The 23,346-nt window shown below is 60.4% G+C and overlaps 2 protein-coding genes across 2 annotated transcripts in view; one reads left to right on the top strand and one right to left on the bottom strand.

Annotated features, from left to right (window-relative positions):
* ESPN (espin) overlaps positions 1–14,086 on the bottom strand; it is a 31,834-nt gene extending 17,748 nt beyond the window's left edge. Inside the window, exons 1-5 of the mRNA XM_047791426.1 lie at positions 13,793–14,086; positions 10,470–10,663; positions 674–860; positions 370–552; positions 98–229 (exon numbers count right to left, since the gene is read on the bottom strand). Coding sequence (XP_047647382.1) covers positions 98–229; positions 370–552; positions 674–860; positions 10,470–10,663; positions 13,793–14,086 — 990 coding nt within the window. The remainder of the gene's footprint in view (positions 1–97; positions 230–369; positions 553–673; positions 861–10,469; positions 10,664–13,792) is intronic.
* Positions 14,087–18,786: 4,700 nt separating this feature from the next.
* HES2 (hes family bHLH transcription factor 2) lies at positions 18,787–20,745 on the top strand. Its single transcript, XM_047790458.1, has 4 exons — positions 18,787–18,942; positions 19,037–19,132; positions 19,388–19,487; positions 19,581–20,745. The coding sequence occupies exons 1-4, from the start codon at positions 18,898–18,900 to the stop codon at positions 19,835–19,837; spliced, it is 498 nt and encodes a 165-aa protein (XP_047646414.1). The 5' UTR covers positions 18,787–18,897; the 3' UTR covers positions 19,838–20,745.
* Positions 20,746–23,346: the final 2,601 nt, after the last annotated feature.

Raw genomic sequence — 23,346 nt, 5'->3', positions numbered from 1 at the left:
TCCTCTACGGTAAAAGGGGTAACACCACCTACCTCTCGGGGTGAGGTGGGGCAGGGTGGGGGTGAAATAATGCAGGGGAGCCGCGCCAGGGGCGTACCAGGTTTTCCACGGTGCGCAGGTAGCGGGTGCAGTGGCTGTGGCCATTGTAGTCTGAGAGGTCGGCGGCCGTATACCCGTCGCGGTCGCGGACATCCAGCTCCGCGCCGTTCACCACCAGGATCTGGCAGCACTGCAGGGGCGCGCAGTGAGGACCCCTGATCTAGACCCGGGAGCCTGGGCAGCGCTGTGCTGAGAGCGCGGCGCCAGCAGAGGGCGCCCGCCCCTCCTGCGCGCGCACGGCCTCCCGGCCACGCCCCGTCCCGCCCTCACCTCCAGCTCCCCGTTCTCGGCGGCGTCGTGCAGTGGGGTCCCGCCCCACAGGTCGGCCGAGATCTCGCCGCCGTGCAGCAGGAGCCAGCTGAGCACTTTGGCGTGGCCGCGGCTCGCCGCGAAGTGCATGGCCGTGGCGCCGTCCTTGTCCTGCTCCGACAGGCTCACGTCGGTGCAGCTCACCTGGGTGTGAGGAGGCGGGGCAAAGGGGGCGGGGTCTGGGCGCCAGGCCCCTCCTTGCCTCGCCCCCGCCCTGCAGGCCCCGCCCCGCCCGGGCCCCGCCCCGCCCTGTCCCTGAGCTCACCAGCCACACGATGACCGGGCTGTGGCCCATCTGCGCCGCGGCATGCAGCGGGGTCATGCCATCGTGGGCGCTCAGGTGCGGGTCCGCGCCGCACTCCTGCACCAGGTACTGTGTCACCTCCAAGTGGCCCTCCTGGCACGCCAGGTACAGGGGCGTGGCACCGTTCTTGGTTTGGGCATTCACTCCCCTAGGAAGACACAGCATCCATCGTGGACTCTCAGCTCCTGCCCCCTCCAAGGCCTTCTCCGCCCCGCCCTCACTCCCGGGGGCTCTGGAGGGCTGGGAGGGTGAGCTGGAGAAGGCCTAGTCACTAGGCCCCACTGCTCAGCTCCCTCTGGACTGAGTCCTGTGCCAGCCTCGAGGTGGTGGTAGGGAACGGGTGGAGGGGATGGGGTGGGGGGGCCCTCTGGCTTGCTCCCCACCTCTCTCCAGCAACCTCTTTTTTTTTTTTTCTTTTTATGGCCAGACCCACGGCATATGGAAGTTCCTGCGCTAGAGGGCAAGTCTGCAGTCTACACCACAGCCAGGGCAACACCAGATCCTTAACCCACTGAGGGAGGCCAGGGATGGAAGCAGTATATTGACAGAGACAATTATGGGTCCTTAACCGACTGCTGAGCCACAACAGGAATTCCACAAATAATTTTTAAGTACAAATCCCAAATATGGCACAGGGCACATTTCTACCAAACCATTATTTGTTGTTTATCCGAAATTAAGATTTTTTTAATTTATTTTTTTCCCCACTGTACAGCATGGGGACCAAGTCACACTTACATGTATACATTGAAATTAAAATTCAATTGAGGAGTTCCTGTCGTGGTGCAGCAGAAATGAATCCGACTAGGAGTCATGAGGTTGTGGGTTCGGTCCCTGGCCTCGCTCAGTGGGTTAAGGATCTGGCGTTGCTGTAAGCCATGGTGTAGGTCACAGTTGTGGCTCAGATCCTGTGTTGCTGTGGCTGTGGCATAGGCTGGCAGCTGTAGCTCTGATTCGACCCCTAGCCTGGGAACCTCCATATGTCGTGGGGGCAGCACTAAAAAAAAAAAAAAAAAATTCTGTTGAATATCCTGGTCGTGGTTGTTGTCACTCTGGCAGCGCTACAGGTCAGTGCCATCTACCAAGACAGGACTTCGGTCCTATTGTCATTCCCATTTTGCAGAGGGACAACTGAGGCTCCGGCTGTGACTTGCCAAAAGTCACACAGCTGGTAAGTCGTATCTGCGCACACATCTGTCTGTGATGCAGGGCCAGGCACGCAGCAGGGATGAGGGGAGCGAAGGGGGAGAGCAGGTCTGTTCCCTGCCTTCACTCCCTCAGGCCTCCCTGGGGCTCAGCTTGCAGCTGTCACTGCCTCTCATCCCTGCTCCCCAGCTCCCACAGACAGGTCCTACCTGGGTAACCAGCCCCATGACGTGGAGTGCTGCTGGGAAATCGGGAAGCTGGCGTGGGGGCAGGCTGAACCTCAGTTTTCTGATTTCGCAGTGGGTGTGGACACCAAGGTGCAGTTACCAGACGTGAGCACTAGGTGGAGCCATAGTCTAGGCCCAGACCCCGGAGCTCCCAGCTGGCGTGGGACGCGGAGTGGGAGCTGCGACCCTCTGGGAGGGATCAACGCTCTGCGCCCCAGGAAGTGCAATTTTTCATGCGACTTCATATCCTCCCACCCATTTGCCTCCCCCACATAGAGGCTCAGGACATCCATCACACGCTCCACTCCCATCATCCATGCCCTTCCTGGTTTATCTAGTTGCCAGCCAAGAGTCCATTCATGTGGGCATTAAGCCACCTACTCCTCCATCTGCCCACTCCCCCACCCTCTTATCCCCCACCTGTGTCTTAGCCCCTCCCGCTCACGCACTCCTCAAACCCTCCCGGCTGATTCCTCCCCGTCCCTAAAACCCCATCCCTGTCCTCTTCCCTGATTCCTGACCCCTGGCTGCCTGCAGCCCCCTCCAGGCACCCAGTTCCATCCTCCTCCATCCTCCTGGCAGGGGAAACCCCCTCCTCAGACACAGCTGCCACTTGCTGGGGCTGGCGCCGAGCCTGGGACCGTGCCTGGCTGCCTGCTTTTACCCCACCTGTGTGAGTAGTGGTGGGGAGTGGTGTCACTAGCCGGTGTTGCAGACAGACACCCACCCACAGGCCTCACCTCGGGAACACACTGGCTCTGGGCCACCAGCCTCCACGCCCCAGTGCCCGCGTCACCCCCACACACACATCCACATGCTGGTGCATCAGCAACAGCCTATTTAATATTGCATGACCGACACTCGGTGGCCTGAATTATTCACCCCGTATCCAAGGCACAGCAAGTGCTGGGGTCCTGGGGATTGGAGACTGGAGGGCCACCATCCAGGGCCCACCAGGCTCTCTCAGGGGAGGCCTGAGGCAATGTGCACGGCTCAGGGCACCCAAACTGGAGCCCAGTTCTCCCAGTCCACCCTGCTTGGCCGGTATCCACACCCACAGGTGCCCAGCTAGCTTGAGAAGGTCTCAGGAGGTCTGAGAAGCTGGCACAGAGCAGGCCCTGAGCAGGAGGGGGCAGTCGGCCCATAGCCTCCTGCTGGGCCACTGGCTGACACCCCCAGCTGAAGTCCTAGTTTCAGAGAAAGCACACAGTCACCCAATCTGGAGCCACAGCATCCAGCCTGGAAGAACCCAGAACGCCGGGCAGATAGATAGATGCGCCGGGGCGGGCAAGGGGGTCCCGGCCTCGGAGGCAAGAAAGGGCCCTCGGGTGCTCACTGGGGAGAACTGTAAAAATACGGATGCGTATGAGGAGTAAAATAAATAATCAGGATGGAGAGAGAAATGAATTTACAGAGCAGTAGAGACAAGGATACTGATGAGAGAGACGGTACCCTCCACTGAACAGTCTCCCAGCCACAGCTGGGGATGAGCACAGCCCCATGTTCTCCAGCTCGTCCTCCCAGTGACCTTACGGATGAGGTGGCAGCATCCCAACATCCTTCCCCTTTGATAGATGAGGAGCCGGGAGCACCGAGGGCTTAGGATCGCTAGGGAGACAGGACCTGGGGTGAGAAGGACCTGGGGTGGGAACCCCTCACAAACTGTGTCTTGCCTCTCGTCTATGTTCAGAGCCATTGATGAAGGGAGGCTAGTAACTGTCCCTGAGACCTGCCTGGAGAGCCCTCAGCAAGTCCTGTGCCATCGCTGTATTTGTGTGTGTGTGTGTGTGTGTGTGTGTGTGTGTGTGTGTGTGTGTGTGTGTGCTTTTTAGGGCCGCACCAGTGGTATATGGAAGTTCCCAGGCCAGGGGTTGAATCAGAGCCACAGTTGCTGGCCTACACCACAGCCACAGCAATGCCGGATCCTTAACCCACTGAGCAAGGCCAGAGATCGAACCCGCATCCTCAGGGATACTAGTTGGATTCATTTCTGCTGCACCATGCTGAGAACGCCTTCTTCTTCTTCTTCTTCTTTTTTTTTTTCAAACAGAACTTTCTTTTTTTTGCTTTTTAGGGCTGCACTGGTGGCAAATGGAAGTTCCCAGGCTAGGGGTCCAATCAGAGGTGCAGCTGCTGGCCTACGCCACAGCCACAGCAACGCAGTATCCGAGCCGCCTCTGTGACCTACACCACAGCTCATGGCAACGCCAGATCCTTAACCCATTGAGCAAGGCCAGGGATCGAACCCACAAGTATCCGAGCCGCCTCTGTGACCTATACCACAGCTCATGGCAACGCCAGATCCTTAACCCATTGAGCAAGGCCAGGGATCGAACCCACAACCTCATGATTCCTAGTCAGATTCGTTTCCTCTGCACCACAGTGGGAACTCCCATCACTGTTTTTTTTGGATCGCTCTTCCCTGCGTCGGGCTGGGTGCGCTGCTGCCCTGGGGTGTCCAGCTGGCCCCGCACCAGCAAGGACCAGGCCAGGCAGCATTTGCCGTGGAGAGTTGTGGCTTAGAGGAGAGGGGCGGAGTCCTGGGGGACCTCTGGCCTGAAGACCCTGCCTGGATCCAGCACATCAAGTTCTGGCCAAAGAGACACCATAGGTGGATGGGCCGGTCCCAGCCCCTGCCCTCTGCCCTGGCCTCTGCCCAGCACTCCGACTCTGCAGCCCACTGCACAGGGCCCCAGGCATGTTCTTCAACCTCCTGAGCCTCAGTTTCTACAGATGCTCATCACAACTGTCCAGCTTCTCTGTGCCTCTTCTGAGAGATGGAAGAAGCAGCTTGAAACATTGCAAGTTTCAGAGTTCCTGTTGTGGCTCAGTGCGTTAAGGACCTGACTGGTATCCATGAGGACACGGGTTCGCTCCCTGGCCTCAGTTAATGGGTTAAGGATTCGGGGTTTCCGTGGGCTGTGGTGTAGGTTGCAGACGCGGCTTGGATCCTGAGTTGCTGTGGCTGTGGTGTAGGCCGGCAGCTACAGCTCTGATTAGACCTCTGGCCTGGGAACCTTCACATGCCGCAGGTGCGGCCCTAGAAAAGGCAAAAAGACCAAAAAAAACAAAAGAAAAAGAAAAAAAACAACAAAAAAAGACAATGCGGAAGGGTCACCTTGGGTGACACAAAAGAAACACAGAAGGCTCGTGAGGGGTTGTAGGAAATCTCTGTCCGAGGTTGGTGCCAGTCTAATGCTACAGCCGCCACAAGAACAAGGAGCGCTGCCCACGGAGGCGGGTTCAGGTCCAAGAACATTTCTCGAGCCCCCACCCCCCCACCCCCGAAGACTACCAATAATTTCTGCCCCCAGGAGGTCTGAAGGGGTTAGACCCGGTTGTGGGCTAAGGCCGCTCGGAACCAAGACTCTCCGGGCCTTTGGCGGTTCTCTCTTACCCTCCACCCACCCCTCCTGGCTTATCTGAAATGATCCCAAGTTAGGCCTGGCCTGGGGGAAGAAATGCAGCCCTGATCTGAGGAAGATTCTAGAACAGTCTGCTTTACATCTATTCCAGCAGCCAAGCCTGGAGTATTTCCAGAAGAAACTACACTTGTCTGCAGTTCTCCCAGGCTTCCGGGCCCTTCTGACCCTCGAGGAAGCCAAGCGTGGCCCCTTTCAGGCCTCTGCCCATTCCAGTTCCACCTGCAATTCTCCCACGCCCGCTCTTGGCACGCTGGCCCTCCCCCACTTCAGTGCTCAACCCCCCAGAGAGCCCTTCCTGGACCCCCTCTGTGGAAAGAACTTCCTACAAACTACCCCGATTCACCTCATAGCACTTGTCACTCTGGAACTGTCCTGTTGCTTTTCTCTTTCATTTGAGGGACACGTATCACGAGGCTGCCATGTGCCAGACTGGGGCAAAGCGGTGAAAATAGCAGATCCCTGCCCTCTCAAGCTGGGTTTCACCAGGGCTGCCCAATGCACCCTGACACACTGGCAAGAACGCCTCTGCGTGTGGCACATGCTCATACCTGTATCCCTCTCCGCCCTGGAGCCTCCATCAAAAGTCGGCCCCATGAAGATAAGGACTCAATAACGCCCTCGTGCTGCTGGGGCTGGGCCCTTGGGGCACATCCGGATGCTGGCTGTAGAGGGATTAACGTGGGAGGAGCCCTCGATGCCTTCTCGTACTTGGCCTCTGCTGGTCTGGTTGCCAGACATGCAGCGCCGTCTGAGGTCACGTGCAGTGTGCAGCACAGAGGCCAGGCAGGTGGAGCAGCGCAGGTGATGAGGGAAGCAGTGGGAGGTGACGTGTGGGGGACCAGAGCCAGGAGGACCTCTGGGGGGCCATAAGGAAGTGGCCTTGCCTGTCCACGAGCGAGGAGCCTCACGATCTCAACCGTGGGCATGGCTGGCCAGGGAGAGGGCAGGGGCCAGGGCAGAGAGGCCAGGTGGGGCCAGAGTGGCATGACAGGCTCAGACCAGGAGCTGCTGGTGGAGGTGAAGGCTGTCCCCATCACGGGGGCTTCTCCTGATTCCATCTGGAGCCCCCCCCCCCCCATTTTTTTCTTTTTAGGACCCACATCTACAGCACATGGAACTTCCTGGGCTAGAGGTCAAATTAGAGCTGCGGTTGCCAGCCTATGCCACAGCCATGGCATCTTGGGATCTGAGCTGCATCTGCAACCTACACTGCAGTGGGAGACAGGGCCAGAGAGGGGCGTAGTTTGGCCAAGGCCACAGAGGGAGCTTGGGGGGACTGAGGCTGGTCCTTCGGCCTCTTGGAGACACCGCTTCTGTATCTGCAGTACCACGAGGCAGAGACATCAGTCCGGTCGGTGCATCCACGTAACCCTGGCCCTTGGAAGACAGCCTGGCCCAGAGGAGAGGCTCAGTAAACATTCGTTGGATGAGCCCATCTGTAAAATGGGTTGATTGTAGAGCTACTGCTGAGGGCAAGGCTCACTACTGCCTGGCATCAGCTCCCCTTGTAGGCACTCAGTGGGTGGGAGCTGGTTGGAGAGCTTATCCTGACTGCTGGACAGTTTCCGATCTTTGCCCCAAGGCAGGGGGCCCCAGCGACGAAGGCCCCTGCAGGGAGCTGCCATTGATAATCTTGGGCCAACTGGATTTCCAGCTCCGTGCGGGGCTGTGGGGGAAGGAAAGGCCTGGAGCCCTGTCCCGACTCTCCCCAGCCTTGATGCTCAGGCCTAAGGGTCGCAGCTGAGTCCAGGGATTCCCTCTGGCTACTCCAGGGCCCAGGGGGTGCGGGAAGGACATGGTCAAGGTAGAATAAGCATCAGATGGTTCCTGGGCCCCAGGACCCTGCAGGCTGGGTGATCAGGAGCTCCGAGGGTGAGCTCCTTCTGAGCTCCAGATGGGGATGTGGCCCTGGCCTGCCGCCCTCCTACCCAAGGCATGACACAGCCAAGCTCCTGCCAGCATTTCCACCCCCCCCAGCTGAAGAACTCTTTTTCCCCAGGGGGTTCAGAGGGAGGGTCCCGAGGAGAGAAGCCCCTGAAGTCACTGTGGCAATTCCTCTGCATCTGGAAGGACTGCGCAGTGGGCTGGGATAGACTGGGGGAGTGGCGGGTGGGTACAGGCTGTTCCTGCACGTTCTTGTTTTTATTTTTATTTTTTTGCTTTTTAGGCCCACACCTGCAGCATATGGAGGTTCCCAGGCTAGGGGTCGAATTGGAGCTACAGCTGCCGGCCTCCACCACAGCCACAGCAGCAACTCAGGATCCAAGCCGCGTCTGTGACCTACACCACAGCTCACAGCAACACAGGACCCTTAACCCATTGAGTGAGGCCAGGGATTGAACCCTCAACCTCACGTTTCCTAGATAGATTCGTTTCTGCAGCGCCACAACGAGCACTCCATGTTCCTGCAGCTTCGAGTCCTTTCTAACACCCCGAAGTGCACCCCAGCATTAACCAGGCCCTCCCCCAGGCCGCCAGCCTTCCTCTCCTCTGCTGCTTGTCGCTCCTGCTGCCTCCCTGGCAGGATCAGGTTTCCCACTGGTCGGAGCTCTTCCTCCCTCACCTGAGCCCTGGTGAATAATTCACAGCGTTTCACAGCAGGCTGGGGAGGCTCAAGAGAGCGGAGGCGCTGCCTCCAGAGCCAGGCTGCTTGGGTCCCCTGACTGCACCCTGCAGCCTAGGGCAGCCCGAGCCTCCGCCCCTCCCCAGCTCCCAGCCCTGAGGTCCCCACCCCCGCCCCGCCTTGGGGAGCCGGAGTGTCTGCCTCCAAGGCAGGAAGTGGGCACTGGCCTCCAGTCCCCCAGCCAGCCGGCCCCCCTCAACTCCCAGGCCCCCTATCCTGCCTGAGCCCAGCCTGGGAACCACACAAAGGACCTCCTTATCAGCCAGGTCACACATCCTCGCTACGGGATCGGAGCCCCAGTCCCCTGTCTGCTTCTCTGAGATTCATCAGCCTGGGCCATCTGGTCACAGAGTCAGCACCAGGGCCCAATTATGGCCAGCACCACAGCATGGATTAGGAGGGAGCGGGGTCCCCCGGGGTCTGGGCCCCCAAGGGTGTCCCCAGCCCATCCCACGGCTTCCGAAGGCTGGAATCCGAGCCCACGGAGGCTCATCCAGGACCCAGACTTCTTGGTGAGGGGGGCTCAGAAGCCAGCCTGGGGCCTCACACCCCACCCCAGTACTTCTAGGGGTGGGCTCAGAGCCCCTCAGTTCACACCACTGGAGCTAACCTGCTGTTGCCATCAGCCTGACTTCCCAGGGCCCATTACATACAATGGGGGAGGCTGGCGGGTGCAAGCGGATGACCACGGCTTGTCTCATCTCTCTTAGGACCTTGTGTTAAATGGGGGGGGGGGAGGCACAGGTGCAGCTCCGCAGCCCCAACCTGGGGAGTCCACCTCGGGCGTCTGGGACCAGGCCCCTGCTGATGGCTGCAGGCCTGGGAGACTGCATCGAAGGTGTCTGGGGCCCTCCTCCTCGAAATCCCACTGATCTTTTTTTCCTTTTAGGGCCACACCCACGGCTTATGGAGGTTCCCAGGCTAGGGGTCGAATTGGAGCTGCAGATGCCGGCCTGCGCCACAGCCACAGCAACGCGGGATCTGAGCTGCATCTGCGACCTACACCACAGCGCATGGCAACACTGGATCCTTAACCCACTGAGCAAGGCCAGGGATCAAACCTGCATCCTCATGGACACTAGTCAAGTTCATAACCGACTGAGTCACAGAGGGAACTCTGAAATCCTACCGATTTTGATGTGACCAGACCCAGCCTGTCCAAAAGCAGAGAATTCGTGCCCAAGTGGTGGCCAGTGGCCTCTGGCAGAGAGGGCTGTGAGGAGACCCCAGGCCCGCCGGTGTACCTGTTGCTCTCCCACGAACCAACCAGCGAACACCTTGCTTAGCAAGAACCAGCCAGCTCAACCCGCCAGCCTGGGCCCAGCCTGGGGCTCTGGGCTGCTCTACATCCGCATCAGAGCGACTGTACCCAAGAGGCTCCAGGGACATGCTGGCCTCCTGCCTGCTCCCTGGTGGCCCATGGCTGGGCAGGTGCCCTCAGGAGCGAAGCCAGCGGTGAGCAGACCCTCTTACCTGTGACCACTCTCCTCCTGAGGCTGGGTCCTCTGTCACCCCTAATTTCCCAGGTACCCACACGAACTGACAAAGGTCACCAGTCAGAGCCCCCATGTGTCAGGTCCCTGGGGGCCACTGGTGTCCCACTCCCTCAGTCAGGTTCTGGGTGGCTTTCCCCCAGGACCCTTTCCGCCCTCCAGGTGCACCTAAGACCTGGCTCCCTCCGTCCCCCAGGAATCCCCCATTCCCATGCTCTGCATTGAACCCCACTCTTTGGCACGCACCCACCCCACCCTGGGGAGCACCCAGCCTATTGCTCAGCTGCTTTCTCAGACCAGCCCCTGGCTGAGGGCGCTGGAGGTGGGAATGACCAGCTGGTCACAGGAGATGACAAGCTGCTCTCTGACAGGCCAGGGGGTGGCACGGAGGTGGGGGGCGGTCTGGGCAGGTGGCCCCTCTCCCTTCACTGCTTGATGACTGACTAGGGGTCTAGGAGATGCCCCAGTCTCTCCACCCCACTGCCTATTTAGAGTCCTCTTGCCAATGAGCACAGGCCAGAGCTAGAGAGCCACCTGCTGCAGGCCCGGAAGTGTCCCGGACGGAGGAAGGGATCTTGGCCTCTGTGCCCAGCCTCTCAAGTGCAGCTGCATGTACTTGGAGAGCATCTGCTCATAGGGCCCTGGGGCGAGTGACTGCGGGCAGCCGGCCAGGAGGGGGGATATTTCAGCTTGGATAGGAGCTGTCTCAGCCAGGCCCCTGGCCACTGGGATGGCCCAGAAGCAGGAACTCCCCTGGAATGTGGGAGGAGCATGGCCAGGTTCAGGCATCCCCAGAAATCTGTCCCCCCAAGTGTCCCTCTCTCCCCCGAGGAGTGTCCTTACTCAGGATGGTGCCTGAGGAGCAGCCTCAGGGAGGGGAAGTCTCCTTTGGCGGCAGCATAGTGAACAGGCAGGGCGCCTGTGTCTGTGGCCGCGGTGGGGTCCCCACCGCCGTTACGCAGCAGCCAGTTCACCACTTCAGGGTGGCCGAAGCGGGCAGCCAGATGCAGGACTGTGGCACCGGAATTGTCTTTGTCCTGTGGGAGGAGAGCCCTTCGTCCTAAAGCCTGGCCCCGCCCCTGTCCCTGCATCCCACCTGCCACGGGGGCGGTTCTGTCCCCGAGCACCTCATGGGCCCTCTTTGAACCTCAGTTCCTGGGGACACCACCACGCCATCCATGCTGGGCTTTCGAGGCCTGCAGGTCACAACTGTGAAGTGTCTGTACACAGCAGGATTTCAGGACGTCCTACCTTGTCATGGTCCCGTAGGAGCACCTGTCATCCAGGTGTTCAGGTAACACCTAAGGGAGTCACTGGGCCAGGAAAGGTGGGCTCTTGGGGCCACACCAGGCTGCAGTCAGGGTTGTGGAGGGCACCTCCTGAGTCCAACATTCCCCTCCCACCAGGTGTCACGGGGAAAGAGGTCTCAGATTGATGTACCCCCACAGCCCAACCTCAGTGCAGAGAACGCCCCCAGCCGTGCAGACTCCCTGCTCCCAACCCCCAGGGAACAGGCTGTGTCCCTGGAGGAGGAAGCCTCTGGCGACTGGTGGGCAGGGCCCCAGGCAGTTTGCCAGCGGAGGTAGGTATGGGCTAGAGGCAGCTTGGGCAAAAGACCCCTCTCCCAGGCTGCCCAGAGGGGGCGGGCCGATGGTTTGGGCCCCGAACTGCTGAAGGGGCCATCCAGGCACCCAGGTGTGTGTGTCTCCTCTAGAAAGGGTCTGGCATGGATGCTGCTTATGTGACCTGCAGGCCAGAGGACAGTCACCGAGAGCCCAGAGGTCTGGACTCAGAGGTGGGGAGTTTGGGAGCATGGGCACTGGTCCTAGAACAGAATGAGCTCCCAGCACTGAGGGCATGGGATGCCGGAGAGGTGGGCAGGGAGCTGGGCAGGGGGGCAGGGCAGCAGTGAGAGGCAGCAGGTTTACTAGGAAGCCCCTTGGCCCCGTGGGAACAGGTGTGGGCCAGGCATCTCCAGCTTAAGGAAGATGAATCTCAGCAGCAGAACTTCCGAGGCTCCTCCGAGAAGTGTAAAAGGTAGAGTTCCCTGGTGGCGCAGGGGGTGGAGGATCTGGCATTGTCACTGCTATGGCCCGGGTCCGACACTTGGCCTGAGAAATTCTGCATGCCACGGGTGCCCCCCTCAAAACAAAGAATGCAGAAAGAGGGAACAGAGGGAATGGGCCTGGGGGCTCGACAGGGAAGCCATGGTGGGGCTCTGGGGTGAGGGGCAAACAGATGGGCCAGACCCGAGGCAGGGAGGCGGGGGAGGGAGAGCAAACAGCCCATAGGAAGCCGAGGACGCCGCTGAGAGGCCTCTGTGTGTACCACGCTCAGGGAAGAGGATTGGTTCAGTCTGTCCTCTTGAGCGCAGGGGACAAGGCTGGCTAGAGGTGACCCAGACTGGACCAGCTCCTGAGAAAGGCCCTCGATTCCCTCTGGCCTCGGGGACTGGGTCTGAGGCTCCAGGGGGTCCTGATGGCTCTGGCCTTCTGGGCGAGGGTGTCAGTAAGGAAAGGACCACAGGCCTATGGCCTGTCCCCAGGGCTCCAACAGCTACGTGGGTCCCCCTGGAGCCTCACGTGCTGTAGCCCACACCTTAAAGCTGCTTATCTCTCTGGGCTGAGCAGGGCCCCAGATCCAGGTCATCCTCCCCGACACACACACTTCCGCCCCCAGCACCCAGGCCCCAAGGCTAGAGGGCGGGAGACCTGATAAGCTGGGCACAGGGCCACCTGCTCCTTCTCCTCCTCTACAGGGGCTGGGAGGGCTTCCAGCCAAGGCTCGACACTGGGATCTGGGAGGCATGCTGCCTCCCAGAAGAGTGGGCATGGACCACGTGCCAGGAACTCCTGATAACAGAGCTTGCCAGGAGATAAGGGCCGTCTCCCAGGAAGGGTGGGATGGGGGGCTTTGCCTGAGACCAAAGGTGGGGGATGGACCTGGCCACCCTTCTGGTACAGCCACCCGGCCCCTGCCTCCTCTCCATCCATATCCAGTTAACGGTGGTCTTGCTCGGTGGAAAATCAGCTCTGGTTCCTCCCTTCACTGGCTTTTCCCCTGCAACCAGAGCATCGCGCAGATTCCTGACCAGCCTACAGGACCCTCGAGGACCTGGCCCTGCTGGCTTCTCCCTCCCTCCCTGGCTCCAAAGATGCTCGCTCCCCTGCCGTCCCTGCCACGGGACAAGACTGTGTCCCCCTCAAGGCTTTGTCCTTCTTGCTCCACATGTGTGGAACTCTCTGACTGTCCCCTGGTCACTTCTTTCCCATCAGCCAAGACTCTCTTCGAAGGTCATTCCTCACGGATGCCCTCCCTAGCCACCTTGTCCAGGCAGTTCCTGGGGGCAAACAGTGCCTGATGGTACCTGGTTTACTTTCCAGCCCGAGGTTTTGCTGTCTGTTGCCCTGATGGACTGGCAGCGGCAAGAGAGGAGCACACCTGAATCCCCAGGGCCAAGGACCTGCTGGACGCTCTGTTTGCAGCAGGATTGAGCAGGAGAGCTACCTATCAGGGCCTGAGCTGCCTCCTTCTCCAGCTCAGGAGAGGCAGGCTGGCTGATCCCAGCCGCAGGGAGGGGGGCACTGAGTGAGACCAGGTGGGGTCTCAGGGCAGAAAGACCGAGGCTGGGCTGAAGGAGCTGGGAGGCGGGAAGCTGCTGAGGTCCTGAGTCAGCTCAGGTCCAGGGAGGCACCCTCCTTCCCAAGCCCCAACTCCACCCCCACTGCTGGCCATGAAGAAACATGCAACTGAGCCTGGGATGACCCAAGGGTTTGTGCCCCTCCCCTTTCCAGACCTGATCCTGGAGGACAGGGGGGCTTCGGATTCTGCTGCCCAAGGCCCTGGTACCCCTCCCACTCTCCAGGGCTGCCTGGCTCCGTGTGTTCCCCCAGCCCCAGCTTAAATACTATCCTAGCTGAGCCCCATTCTATTCTGGTTTCCTATCACCCAGGTGCTCTTCTAGGCGGTGGCCAGGCTTGTCAGAGCAGCTGCCCGGTTCTCAACCCGGGGAGCCCACCCTGCCCCAGGTCCTCTGGTGGGAGTCCGAGGGAGGCTCAGCAGGAGGTTCCCGGCCCACTCATCCCTGAGCCCCGCGGGCCCCTGGCCAGAACTCCCTGCTGGGGCGGAGGGGGCCTCCCGGGCGCCCAGGAAGCGGCCGGACTCACCTGCACTCCGCAGCCGCCCTGCGAGAGCAGCCACTGCAGGCAGGCGAGGTGGCCGGTGGCGGCGGCGTCGTGGGCCGGCGTGGCGCCGTTGCGCGCGCGGGCCGCGGCCGGCAGGGCCGCCTCCTCCACCAGGAAACGCAGGCAGTGCAGTTTGCCGGCGCGGGCCGCGTGGTGCACCGGCAGCGCGTCCAGGGGGTCGCGCAGCGAGGGCTCCAGCAGGCGGGCGGCGTGCAGGGACCGCAGCACGTCCAGGTCGCCCTGCCGCGCCGCCTGCAGCGCCTGCTCCAGGGCCATGGTGCCGCCCGCGGCGCCGCGACCCGCGCTCAGCGCGTTCCCCGGGGCGCCATGCCCCTGCCCTCGGGCCCCGGGAGAGCCCGCGGCGCGGCCGTCGGGTGTCTGCCGGTCGGGAGGCGGAGCGGCTGCCGGCCCGGCCTCTGCCCCGCGCTGCCTCGCCCGCTCCGCTCCGCTCCGCCTCCGCCGCGCTCTGGGCCCCGGGCCCCCAGCGGCGACCCGCTTAAGCCTCGGGCCCGCCCCCCGCCCCGCCCCGCGGCGCCCGAGTCCCTCTCCCGCCTCCGCCGCGCCGCGGGCCGGCAGAGGCCGTGCGCCCAGGGACTTCTCTCCTAACTTCCCTCCCGTCCACAAGGAGACCACGGAGGGTGGCCAGACTGGGTTCGAATTCAAGAGCCCTCCGGGCGCTGTCGGGCAGAGCCTCCCGACGAATTCATTCATCAACCCAGGGCCAGCTCCAGGCGCTGGGGACACGAGCCAGCAACAATGACCACAATTCCAGGGAGGGATCAGAGTGAGATCAGAAGAGGAAAGCGGGAAGATAGAGAGTCGTAGGGGCTGCGTGGGCAGCAGGGCCACCTGAGGAGGTGCGGTGGGCTGGGCTTTATTCAGAGGCTTCGACGAAGACGCATTCCAGACAGGGGAGACTTCCAGGGCAACGGGGGCGCCAGAAACAGGACTAACGAGTCCCCGAGGTGCTCTGGGTCCATGGCCCGGCACGTGGGACGGGTGCTGGGCCCTCGGCCCTCCTGGTTCCCCCAGACCCCAAGAACTGCCCTCAGAGCCTCCCCAAAGGAGGGACAGAGGGGCGAAAGGGGAGAGGAGGAAATGCCTGCTGCGTCCTGGTTTCCAGATCTAGAGACCCTGGGCTCTGGGGTGGGAGGCGTCATCCTGAGCTCCAGGGTGAGAGATGGAAATCAGGCATGCAAGGGCTGGGGGGCCATGGGGAGATGCACCAGGGCAGCCACCCAGAGAGCAGAGTCAGGACCCCTCCCCAAGTTACAGGAAGGCCTTGGGAGAGCGGGCGGGCCGGGAGAGCACACGTGCACCAAACCACCCTGCCTGCTTGGCCGGAAGCCCTTCGTGGGAGCTGGAGGGAGGCACAGCGGGCTGGACAGGAGGAAACACTGCTAGCACAGTTGCACATCCGGCAACCTCGAAACATCCTGTGCTTTCTCCCCCCCCCCCCAGCCCCCCGGCACAGGATGGTGCTGGAAATGCTGTGGAGTGAAGCTGTTTCCAGGAACAGTGGGAGTCTTAGGGTGGAATTCGGGGGCTGTGGCTGAATACAATTCCCTGAGGATGCCACCAGGTGGCGCCACATGCAATGGCCGCCTGTGCTCCATGGCACCTTTGTAAACTGGGATCTCTGGAGCTGAGTGACCAGGTAGGTTTCCAACCACTTCCACCGACCCCCACCTGCCTCACTCCCACATGGGACTTGAGGATGCTGGGGTCTGGGACCCTCGCCCAGTGGTTTTTGGACCAAGAGAGGGAGGAGTCTCCCTGAGGCCTGTGAGTGGCGGGGGTGGGGGTGCTTTGAGGAGAAAGAGCTAAAATGGCTTGTTTTGAGGGCCCCTCCCCTGTGCCTCCACCATGAAAAAAAAAATCCCTGAAGTGCATGTTCTCCACTCCCAAGGTGGCTCCCCTGGACCTGGACAGCCTCCCTCATCTATCATATGGTTTCGGCATTTGGAGGCCAGATCAAAGTCAGGGCATTGGGCAAGGCAGAAGAGTGTCCCTGAGCCCCTCCCACTGCTGACAGGGACCTCTCCATAAATGTCAGGGGACCACCCATCCTTGCCAATCATCTCCTCAGGCTCCTTTCAGGATGCCAGTCAAACTCAGGCTGAGGTCCAAACCCTTTCTGGGCTGCACTGGGTCCACTGGGTTCCCCTCAGCAACTCTAGAGGGTGCACGCCAGCAAGAACACATTTTTGGAAGCCCTACAGCTTACCAGGCACTATGCCAAGCTTAGCTGCCTATTTAATCCCACGAGGATGCTATGAGAGCTCCCACACTATCACTATTTTGCAGCTGGGGAAACGGAGGCACAAGCAGGTAGGGGTTTTGTTTGTTGCTTGTTTCTGTTTGCTTGCTTGTTTGCTCGTTTGTTTTGTCTCTTTAGGGCTGCACCCGAGACATATAGAAGTTCCCAGGCTAGGGGTCAAATCAGAGCTGTAGCTGCTGGTCTACACCACAGCCTCAGCGACGTCCAATCTGAGCTGCGTTTGCAACCTACACCACAGCTCACGGCAATGCCAGATCCTTAACCCAGTGATTGAGGCCAGGGATCGAACCCGCGTCTTCATGGATACTAGTGGGGTTGGAAGGGAACTCTGCTTGTTTCTGTTTTGTAATAAATCTTGCCTGAGATGACACAAATCGAAAGGGGCAAAGCTCAGGGGCTGACCCTCACAGAGACTGATGCTAGTATGCCCTTCGCTCTGCTCCTGAAGCTCCCTCTGCCCAGAGCACCCTCAATGTCACCCACCCTCCAGATGGCAGCTTAGGGACAAGCTCCCTCCTCCACCAAGATTCTTCCTCTCATCCTCTCCTGGGATCGGGCCATCTGCTCACCCCAGGTATGTGGAAAGCACCTGTTCAGACCTCTCCCCCCACCCAAGGGCAGGAATCCAGGGTGAGTGTGTCCCTGATTTACTCTGAGTGATCCCAGTTTCCTTAAAGCCTGCACCCCCGCACCCTGTCCATTCAGTTGTTGCACCTGAGTCCCCCTGGTTACAAATAACTCCTTTCTCCAGGTAATCAGCCAAACCTCCAGAATCCTTCAGTTGACGGGAACAGCGATGGGAAAATGGAGGAGAGATTTTTAAAATCTGGGGTTGGAGTTCTCTTGCGGTGCGGTAGGTTAAGGATCTGGTGTCATCACTGCTATGACTTGGGTTGCTGCTGTGGCATGGGTTCCATCCTTGGCTAGGGAACTTCCATATGCCTCGGGTATGGTCAAAACCCACAGAATCTGGGGTAACTAAAACTGAAAAGGGAGTTTACTCCCCTGCCTTCCACTCTTCAGATGGTGGTCCACAGGCATGGAGGGGTGTTCTAGGGGGTATTCTTCCCCAGGAGCTAATACAGGGGTCTCTCAGTAAGGATCCAGAGGTTGGTGCAGATGGGTTGTCAGCATAGAGCTGAGTGAGCCAGTGTATACGGCCAGGGGTGGCATAGGGAGAACACGTGGGGGCATCAGTGAGTGATCCATCCAAGCACATTTTATTTATTTATTTATTATTTATTTATTTAAGCCCCTAAAGAGTAATTACTTACGTTGGAGGAGGCCGGCCATAGGTACCCTGAGCTCAATGATTCAAGGCAACAGTGGCTAAGGCCCTGCTCTGTCATGTGTGTTGAATGAACAGAGGTGAAGGCTAAAAGGCGCTTGGCATACAGTAGGTGCTGCATAAATGGTGGCCAGACAGTAAGAGCCACCTGTGGTCTATGGGTGGTGAGGACTCCCCCTCGCTGGGCTGCTCCTGGCCCCTTCCTGCTGGGCACGCTGGTTTTCTCAAGCCTGGTTCGGGGAGTGCGGTCCCAGGGGAGTTAAGGCGAGCGTGGTGGTGGGGCGTGGAGGTGGGGTTTGGGCGGCACGGGGCGGAGCCCAGTGCAGCACCCGGGACAGCACCGCTCGGCTCGCTCTGTAGTTCCTCCTCCAGCTTCGGCGAGGTGGGTCCAGCCCTCCATCCTCTGGAGGGTCGGCCCGACAGTCCACCGTGCGGTCCGCTGGGCTGGCCGTTGCCAGCCCGGGTAGCCGGTTTAGGGAGGGCAGCCCCGAGCAGATGGGCGGGGGACGCCCAGCCAGTTTGCTGCAGCAACGGCCAAGCGGCGCGGAGGCGGGCCCGGAGGGCCGCTGGGGCCGAGGCAGGCAGCCAGAAGCCGGCACCCAGGACCGCCCCACCCATCACGTGACCCCCGACTGCCCCGAGGGTGGGAACTTGGAGCTGGAGCCTGTGAAATGAAAATGAGATCCGAGGGCTCCTGGGTCGTCTCATCTTCTCTGGGCCTCAGTTTCCCCATTTAAAACCGAAGGCCGGGGAAGCAGGTGATCCCCCAACTCGCTGAAGGCCGGAGGAGTCTAGGCAGCGACCCGGGGCCTCAGTCCTGCCCGGCTAGTTTCCAGCTGTTAGAGCAGAAGCTACTGGAGACTTCTTTCCTGGCCTGCGTTTCCCCTTCCAGCCTCACAGAACAATTAGTGGGGAGACTTCCTCCCCCAGCAGAAACCCAAGAGGTAGCTCCCTGAAGCCCTGGCTTTAGGGGTCCTGCTGCTGCAGAGTCCCCTGCCCAGGCCTAGCGCAGGGCTCAGAGGAGGTGCAGATCTCGGAGGAGGAAGGAAAGACGGCGCTGGATATGGACCGACGGCTGCCTGAGGAGGCCAGGCCTGGCCCCACTCGCTCCCCTCCCGCCCGCAGGCCCGGGGCAGCGATGGCTTCAATGAGGCCCATACACACCCTTGAAGGTGGTCAGGCAGGAGGATGCTCCGGGCCCGCGACCCCGTCGCAGATGGGACGCGAGGCCTGGAAGGGGATCCCGGGGGCTCCACCGTTCCCCCTCCCTCCCTACCCCGCGCAGGAACAAAGGCGGTAGGTGGGACCCACAGGCGGCCTGACTCCGCGGGGCGGGCCGGGGAGGGGCGGGCGCCGCCGCCTCCTTAAAGCCGGGCTGCGGGCGTGGCGCGCACTCCACTGGCTGCCGATCCGGCCGCGTACGGGACCTCCCTGCGAGCCTCGGTCTCCGCTCCGTGTCAGGGCAGGCACAGGGCTCTCAAGCGCGGGCCCTGCAGCCGCACTGCTTTCCTGCCAAGCATGGGGCTGCCTCGAAGGGCAGGGGACCCGGCGGAGCTGCGAAAGGTAGGAAGCCGGGACTGGCGACTGGTGGCTGAGCGGTCGGGCCGGGGGCCTGGATTGCGATCCGCGTAACCGCAGGCTTCGCGCCCGCCTGCAGAACCTGAAGCCCCTGCTGGAGAAGCGCCGCCGCGCGCGCATCAACGCGAGCCTGAGCCAGCTCAAGGGGCTCATCCTGCCGCTCCTGGGCAGGGAGGTGAGTGCCGGGGCGCGCTGGGGCCGAGGGTGGGGGTGCCCTGGGGCGCAGGGCCAGGAGGCTGGGCGGGCAGAGGTGTTCTTGCCGGGACCTACGAGGGGACTCCAAGCAGCACCCAAGGCCGAGCCCAGGCTGGGAGGGGCAGACCGACCCAACGCGGGCCACTATGCGGGAGGCACCCAGCTCCTGGCAAGGGCGGGGTGCTCATGGCAGCCTGCCGGAGGTCTGTCTGTCTTGATTGTTGGCGGGGTGCAGAGCTCTCACTACTCGAAGCTGGAGAAGGCGGACATCCTGGAAATGACCGTGCGCTTCCTGCAGGAGCTGCCTGCGTCCTCCTGCCCGACGGCAGCGCCCAGTGAGTCACCCCGCCCCGCCCCCGCCCCCGCCCGGCCGTGCGCCCCGTGCCCCGCACTAGGCCTGGCGCCTCACACCCGCTCTCTGCCCGCAGAGTCCTCCGACAGCTACCGCGAAGGCTACCGAGCTTGTCTGGCACGCCTGGCCCGCGTGCTACCTGCTTGCCGTGTCCTGGAGCCTGCCCTGAGCGCCCGCCTGTTGGAGCACCTGCGCCGGAGGGCGGCCTGCGCCACCCCCGACAGCGGAGGCGCTGGGGACCCCAGTGGCCCGCCCGCACCCTCCCCGCCACCTGCGCCTGCACCCTCACCGCCGGCACCGCCCCGTGGCCCTAGCCTCTGGCGGCCCTGGTAGCCCCCTGGCCGGTCCACGGACCCTGCTGACTACCAGGGACCAAGAGCACTAGACAGACTGAGAAAGTTCTTGGCGGTGGCTGGGTTTTCCACCAGGAGGGACCAGCCTGGTACCAGGTCAGAACTGGATATTTGTGTGGCCGACTGAAGTCCACGGAGGCTCAGGAAATAAGGGGACAGGCCCAGCCTCAGCCCCCACTTAGGGTGTCGGGGCTGGTTGGTGAAGGGGCAGGTGGTTGCAGGGGTGGGGGTAAGACGCCTCCCACCCCAGGTGGTGGAAGGGCTCTAGAACTGGGCCAGCCACAGCTTCCCCGGGCAGCCCACACACCTGCCCTGGAGCTGGCACCAGCCCAAAGGCTGGGCCAGGAGCTCACCTGAGCCAGGTGCAGCCATATGCTCTGACTGGTCCCTGCTTTCCTGACCTTGCTTGGGCCTCCCTCCTCACCAGCTCAGCTTGAGAACTGCTGGACACACAGCAGCGATGGCCTGAGGGGCCCTGCAGGCTGGGGAGCCATGACCTTCACTCGAGGGCTCTCCCACCTGAAGCTTCCGATTCCAGGACTGATGCCACCAGGATTGTGTGTCCCTGGGGGTGGGGACCTCCTCAGGCAGTTGCAGGAAGGATTTAATTCCCCAAGCAATAGGGTCACACCTGAGTATGGCTCACCTGGCCAGAGGTCTTGGGAGTGTGAAGGAGGGGTGGCCCAAGAATAAGGGTGCCCAGCGGCCTCAAGGAAGCTTGTCACCTTGAAGAGGCCGGGTCCGGCCCAGAACCGTGGCCGTGTGAGGTGAGTGGGGCCCAGGTCCTGGAGCAGCAGAAAGTCAAGGCATATGCAGCAGGTAAAGGAACAGGAGCCCCTTTCCTCATTTTCTCTTTCAAACTGCTCCTTGCTACTGTCAAGACAGCTTACGGGAAGCAACTTGTTCCTTTTTTATTTTTATTTTTTTTGTCTTTTTGCCATTTCTTGGGCCACTCCCACGCCATATGGAGGTTCCCAGGCTAGGGGTCGAATCAGAGCTGTAGCCACCGGCCTACGCCAGAGCCACAGCAACACAGGATCCGAGCTGCATCTGCAACCTACCCCACAGCTCACGGCAACGCCAGATCCTTAACCCACTGATCAAGGCCAGGGATCGAACCCGCAACCTCATGGTTCCTAGTCGGATTCGTTAACCACTGCGCCACGACGGGAACTCCAGCAGCTTGTTCTTAAGATGTTTCTTTCTGCCCCATGGAAGCCAGAGAGCCTTTGAAGACCAGAGAGGAGTCTGCGGATCCCAGCAGTGGGTGCCCAAGAGAAGGCCAGAGTGCCTGCACCCACTTGCGGTCGTGTTCCCAGCATCTCCTGGGGACTGGCTGGGCATTTATGGAAATCGGGAGTCCTGCCCCTTCCTATCCCCAGTCCAACAGCCTGTGTGAGGGTCCAGGACCCAAGGGACAAGAAGACAGAGCTGACAGAGGTGGGGATGGTCACCAAGCTGAATGATGCCACATATACTCATGATGATAACCTTGGCACAAATTGGGGTGGCAGGATGTGGGGAAGCTGTGGGCACATTATGGAAGAAGTCAAGGCTGAGAACTACAGGGTGAGCCCATCAAGGGGGCTGTCCTACGGCCTGTCTGGGCCCTGCTGGCTGGACTGTAAGCCCCTGGAGGGCAGGGCTGGGGCTTAGCGGACCTCTTTGTCCCCAAGGCATTTGGCGTGTGGCGAGTGCTCAATAAACATTGTGAACAAATGAATGGATGATGTGGCTGGTCCACCCTGTCCTGCACCCTGACAGCCTGGCTTTTGCCTCAACTTCTACCCCCAGATGCCTGCTATCACTTTGAAAATCTGCTCCACCAGAGCCTGTGGGCCAGTGTGGGGGAGGGTGTGGAGAGGAGGGAGGGCACCTCCTGGGAACTCACGCCTGCTTTCCCAAGCTGCCAGGAGCAAGTGGAGGTGGGCAGGTAGCCCACAAGCCCACACCCAGCACGAGAGTTCACGTTTCCTCCTTGGGTCAAGGAGTCCCATCCATCGGGCACACACAAGGACAGGCTCCCTGTCCCTTTATCTTTTTATTTTTATTTTGGCTGCAGTGTGCAGCAGTTTGATGGGGGATTTCAGTTCCCAGACCGGGGACTGAACCCTGGCCTTGGTGAAAGCACCAAATCCTAACCACTAGACGACCAGGGAAGTTCCTCTTGTCCCTTTAATCCAGAACTTTCTTCCTTTAAAAAAAAATTTTAGGAGTTCCCTTTGTGGTGCAGCGGAAATGAATCTGACTAGGAACCATGAGGTCATGGAGCCGATCCCTGGCCTTGCTCAGCGGGTTAAGGATCTGGTGTTGCTGTGGCTGTGGTGTAGGCTGGCAGCTGTAGCTCCGATTCGACCCCTAGCCTGGGAACCTCCATATGCTGCAAGTACGCCCTAAAAAAAAAAAATCAAAAAAAATTTATTAAAGTATAGTTGATTTACAATGTTGTGCCAATTTCTGCTGTACAGCAGTGTGATCCAGTCACAGACATATATATGTAGAGAGAGAAAGATTCTTTTTCTTCCAACATCTTCCATCATATGTTCCATCACAAGTGATTGGATGTCGTTCCCTGTACTACACAGCAGGACCTCATAACTTATCCATTCTAAATGGAATAGTTTGTATCTACCAACCCCAAACTGCGGCCTTCTCCCGCTTGGCAACCACCAGTCTGTTCTCCGTGCCTGTGAGTCTGTTTCGGTTCAGTGGATAGGTTCCTTTGTGCCATGTTTTAGATTCTACACAGAAGTGCTATCATAGGGTGTTTGTAAATAGGAACTTTCAAGACGAATTTAAATTCGGTGAGAACTGAGCCCCCAGAGGCCCCTCTTCCTTTTGGCCACTGCCTGCTTCTGTATCCCCAGCTCTGCGACTCTCCTTGACCTGACCCCAAGCAGGTGTGTAGGTGGGCCTGGGACTCACAGGACCAGGCATCCTGGGGAGCCTGAGTCAGGCAGCCAGCCGTGCCCTGGCAGGGAGCTGAGGCATGCCCGGGTGGGTGAGGTTCTGGGCCTGAGGCGAGAAGCCAGTTTCCCAGCAGAGATGTGCCAGAGCTGTCTAGAAGGTCACAGTGGGACTCTGAGCTGGGCACCTGCACCTCCCCCTGGCAGCTCCCCCCGTCTGTTCCCAGACCATGTCTTGTGACCGAAGGTAAGCACAGGGCAGAGCGGGCTTTTTTTCTCTGTGGGAGGGAGGCTGCCTCACTCAGGGGCATTTAATCATCCTTGGCAAGACTCACCTTGTGCCCGAGAACAGTTCTTCCGATGTCCTCTCTGCGCTGGTCCCATGACTCCGTCTAACTCTGTCTGGTCATCATGCTTGGTTGGAGGAAACCTCCTGTGTCTCTCATAAAGCAGCAGGTGAAGTGGTCCAACAGGAGGTTCCCCTGTGGCTCAGCAGGTTAAGAACCTGACAAGTATCCAGGAGGATATGGGTTCAATCCCTGGCCTCGCTCAGTAGGTTAAAGGTTCTGTCCTTGCTGCGAGC

Source organism: Phacochoerus africanus, chromosome 8, assembly GCF_016906955.1.
Source record: "Phacochoerus africanus isolate WHEZ1 chromosome 8, ROS_Pafr_v1, whole genome shotgun sequence".
Classification (NCBI taxonomy): Eukaryota; Metazoa; Chordata; class Mammalia; order Artiodactyla; family Suidae; genus Phacochoerus; species Phacochoerus africanus.
This window is presented reverse-complemented; position numbering and strand designations above follow the sequence as displayed.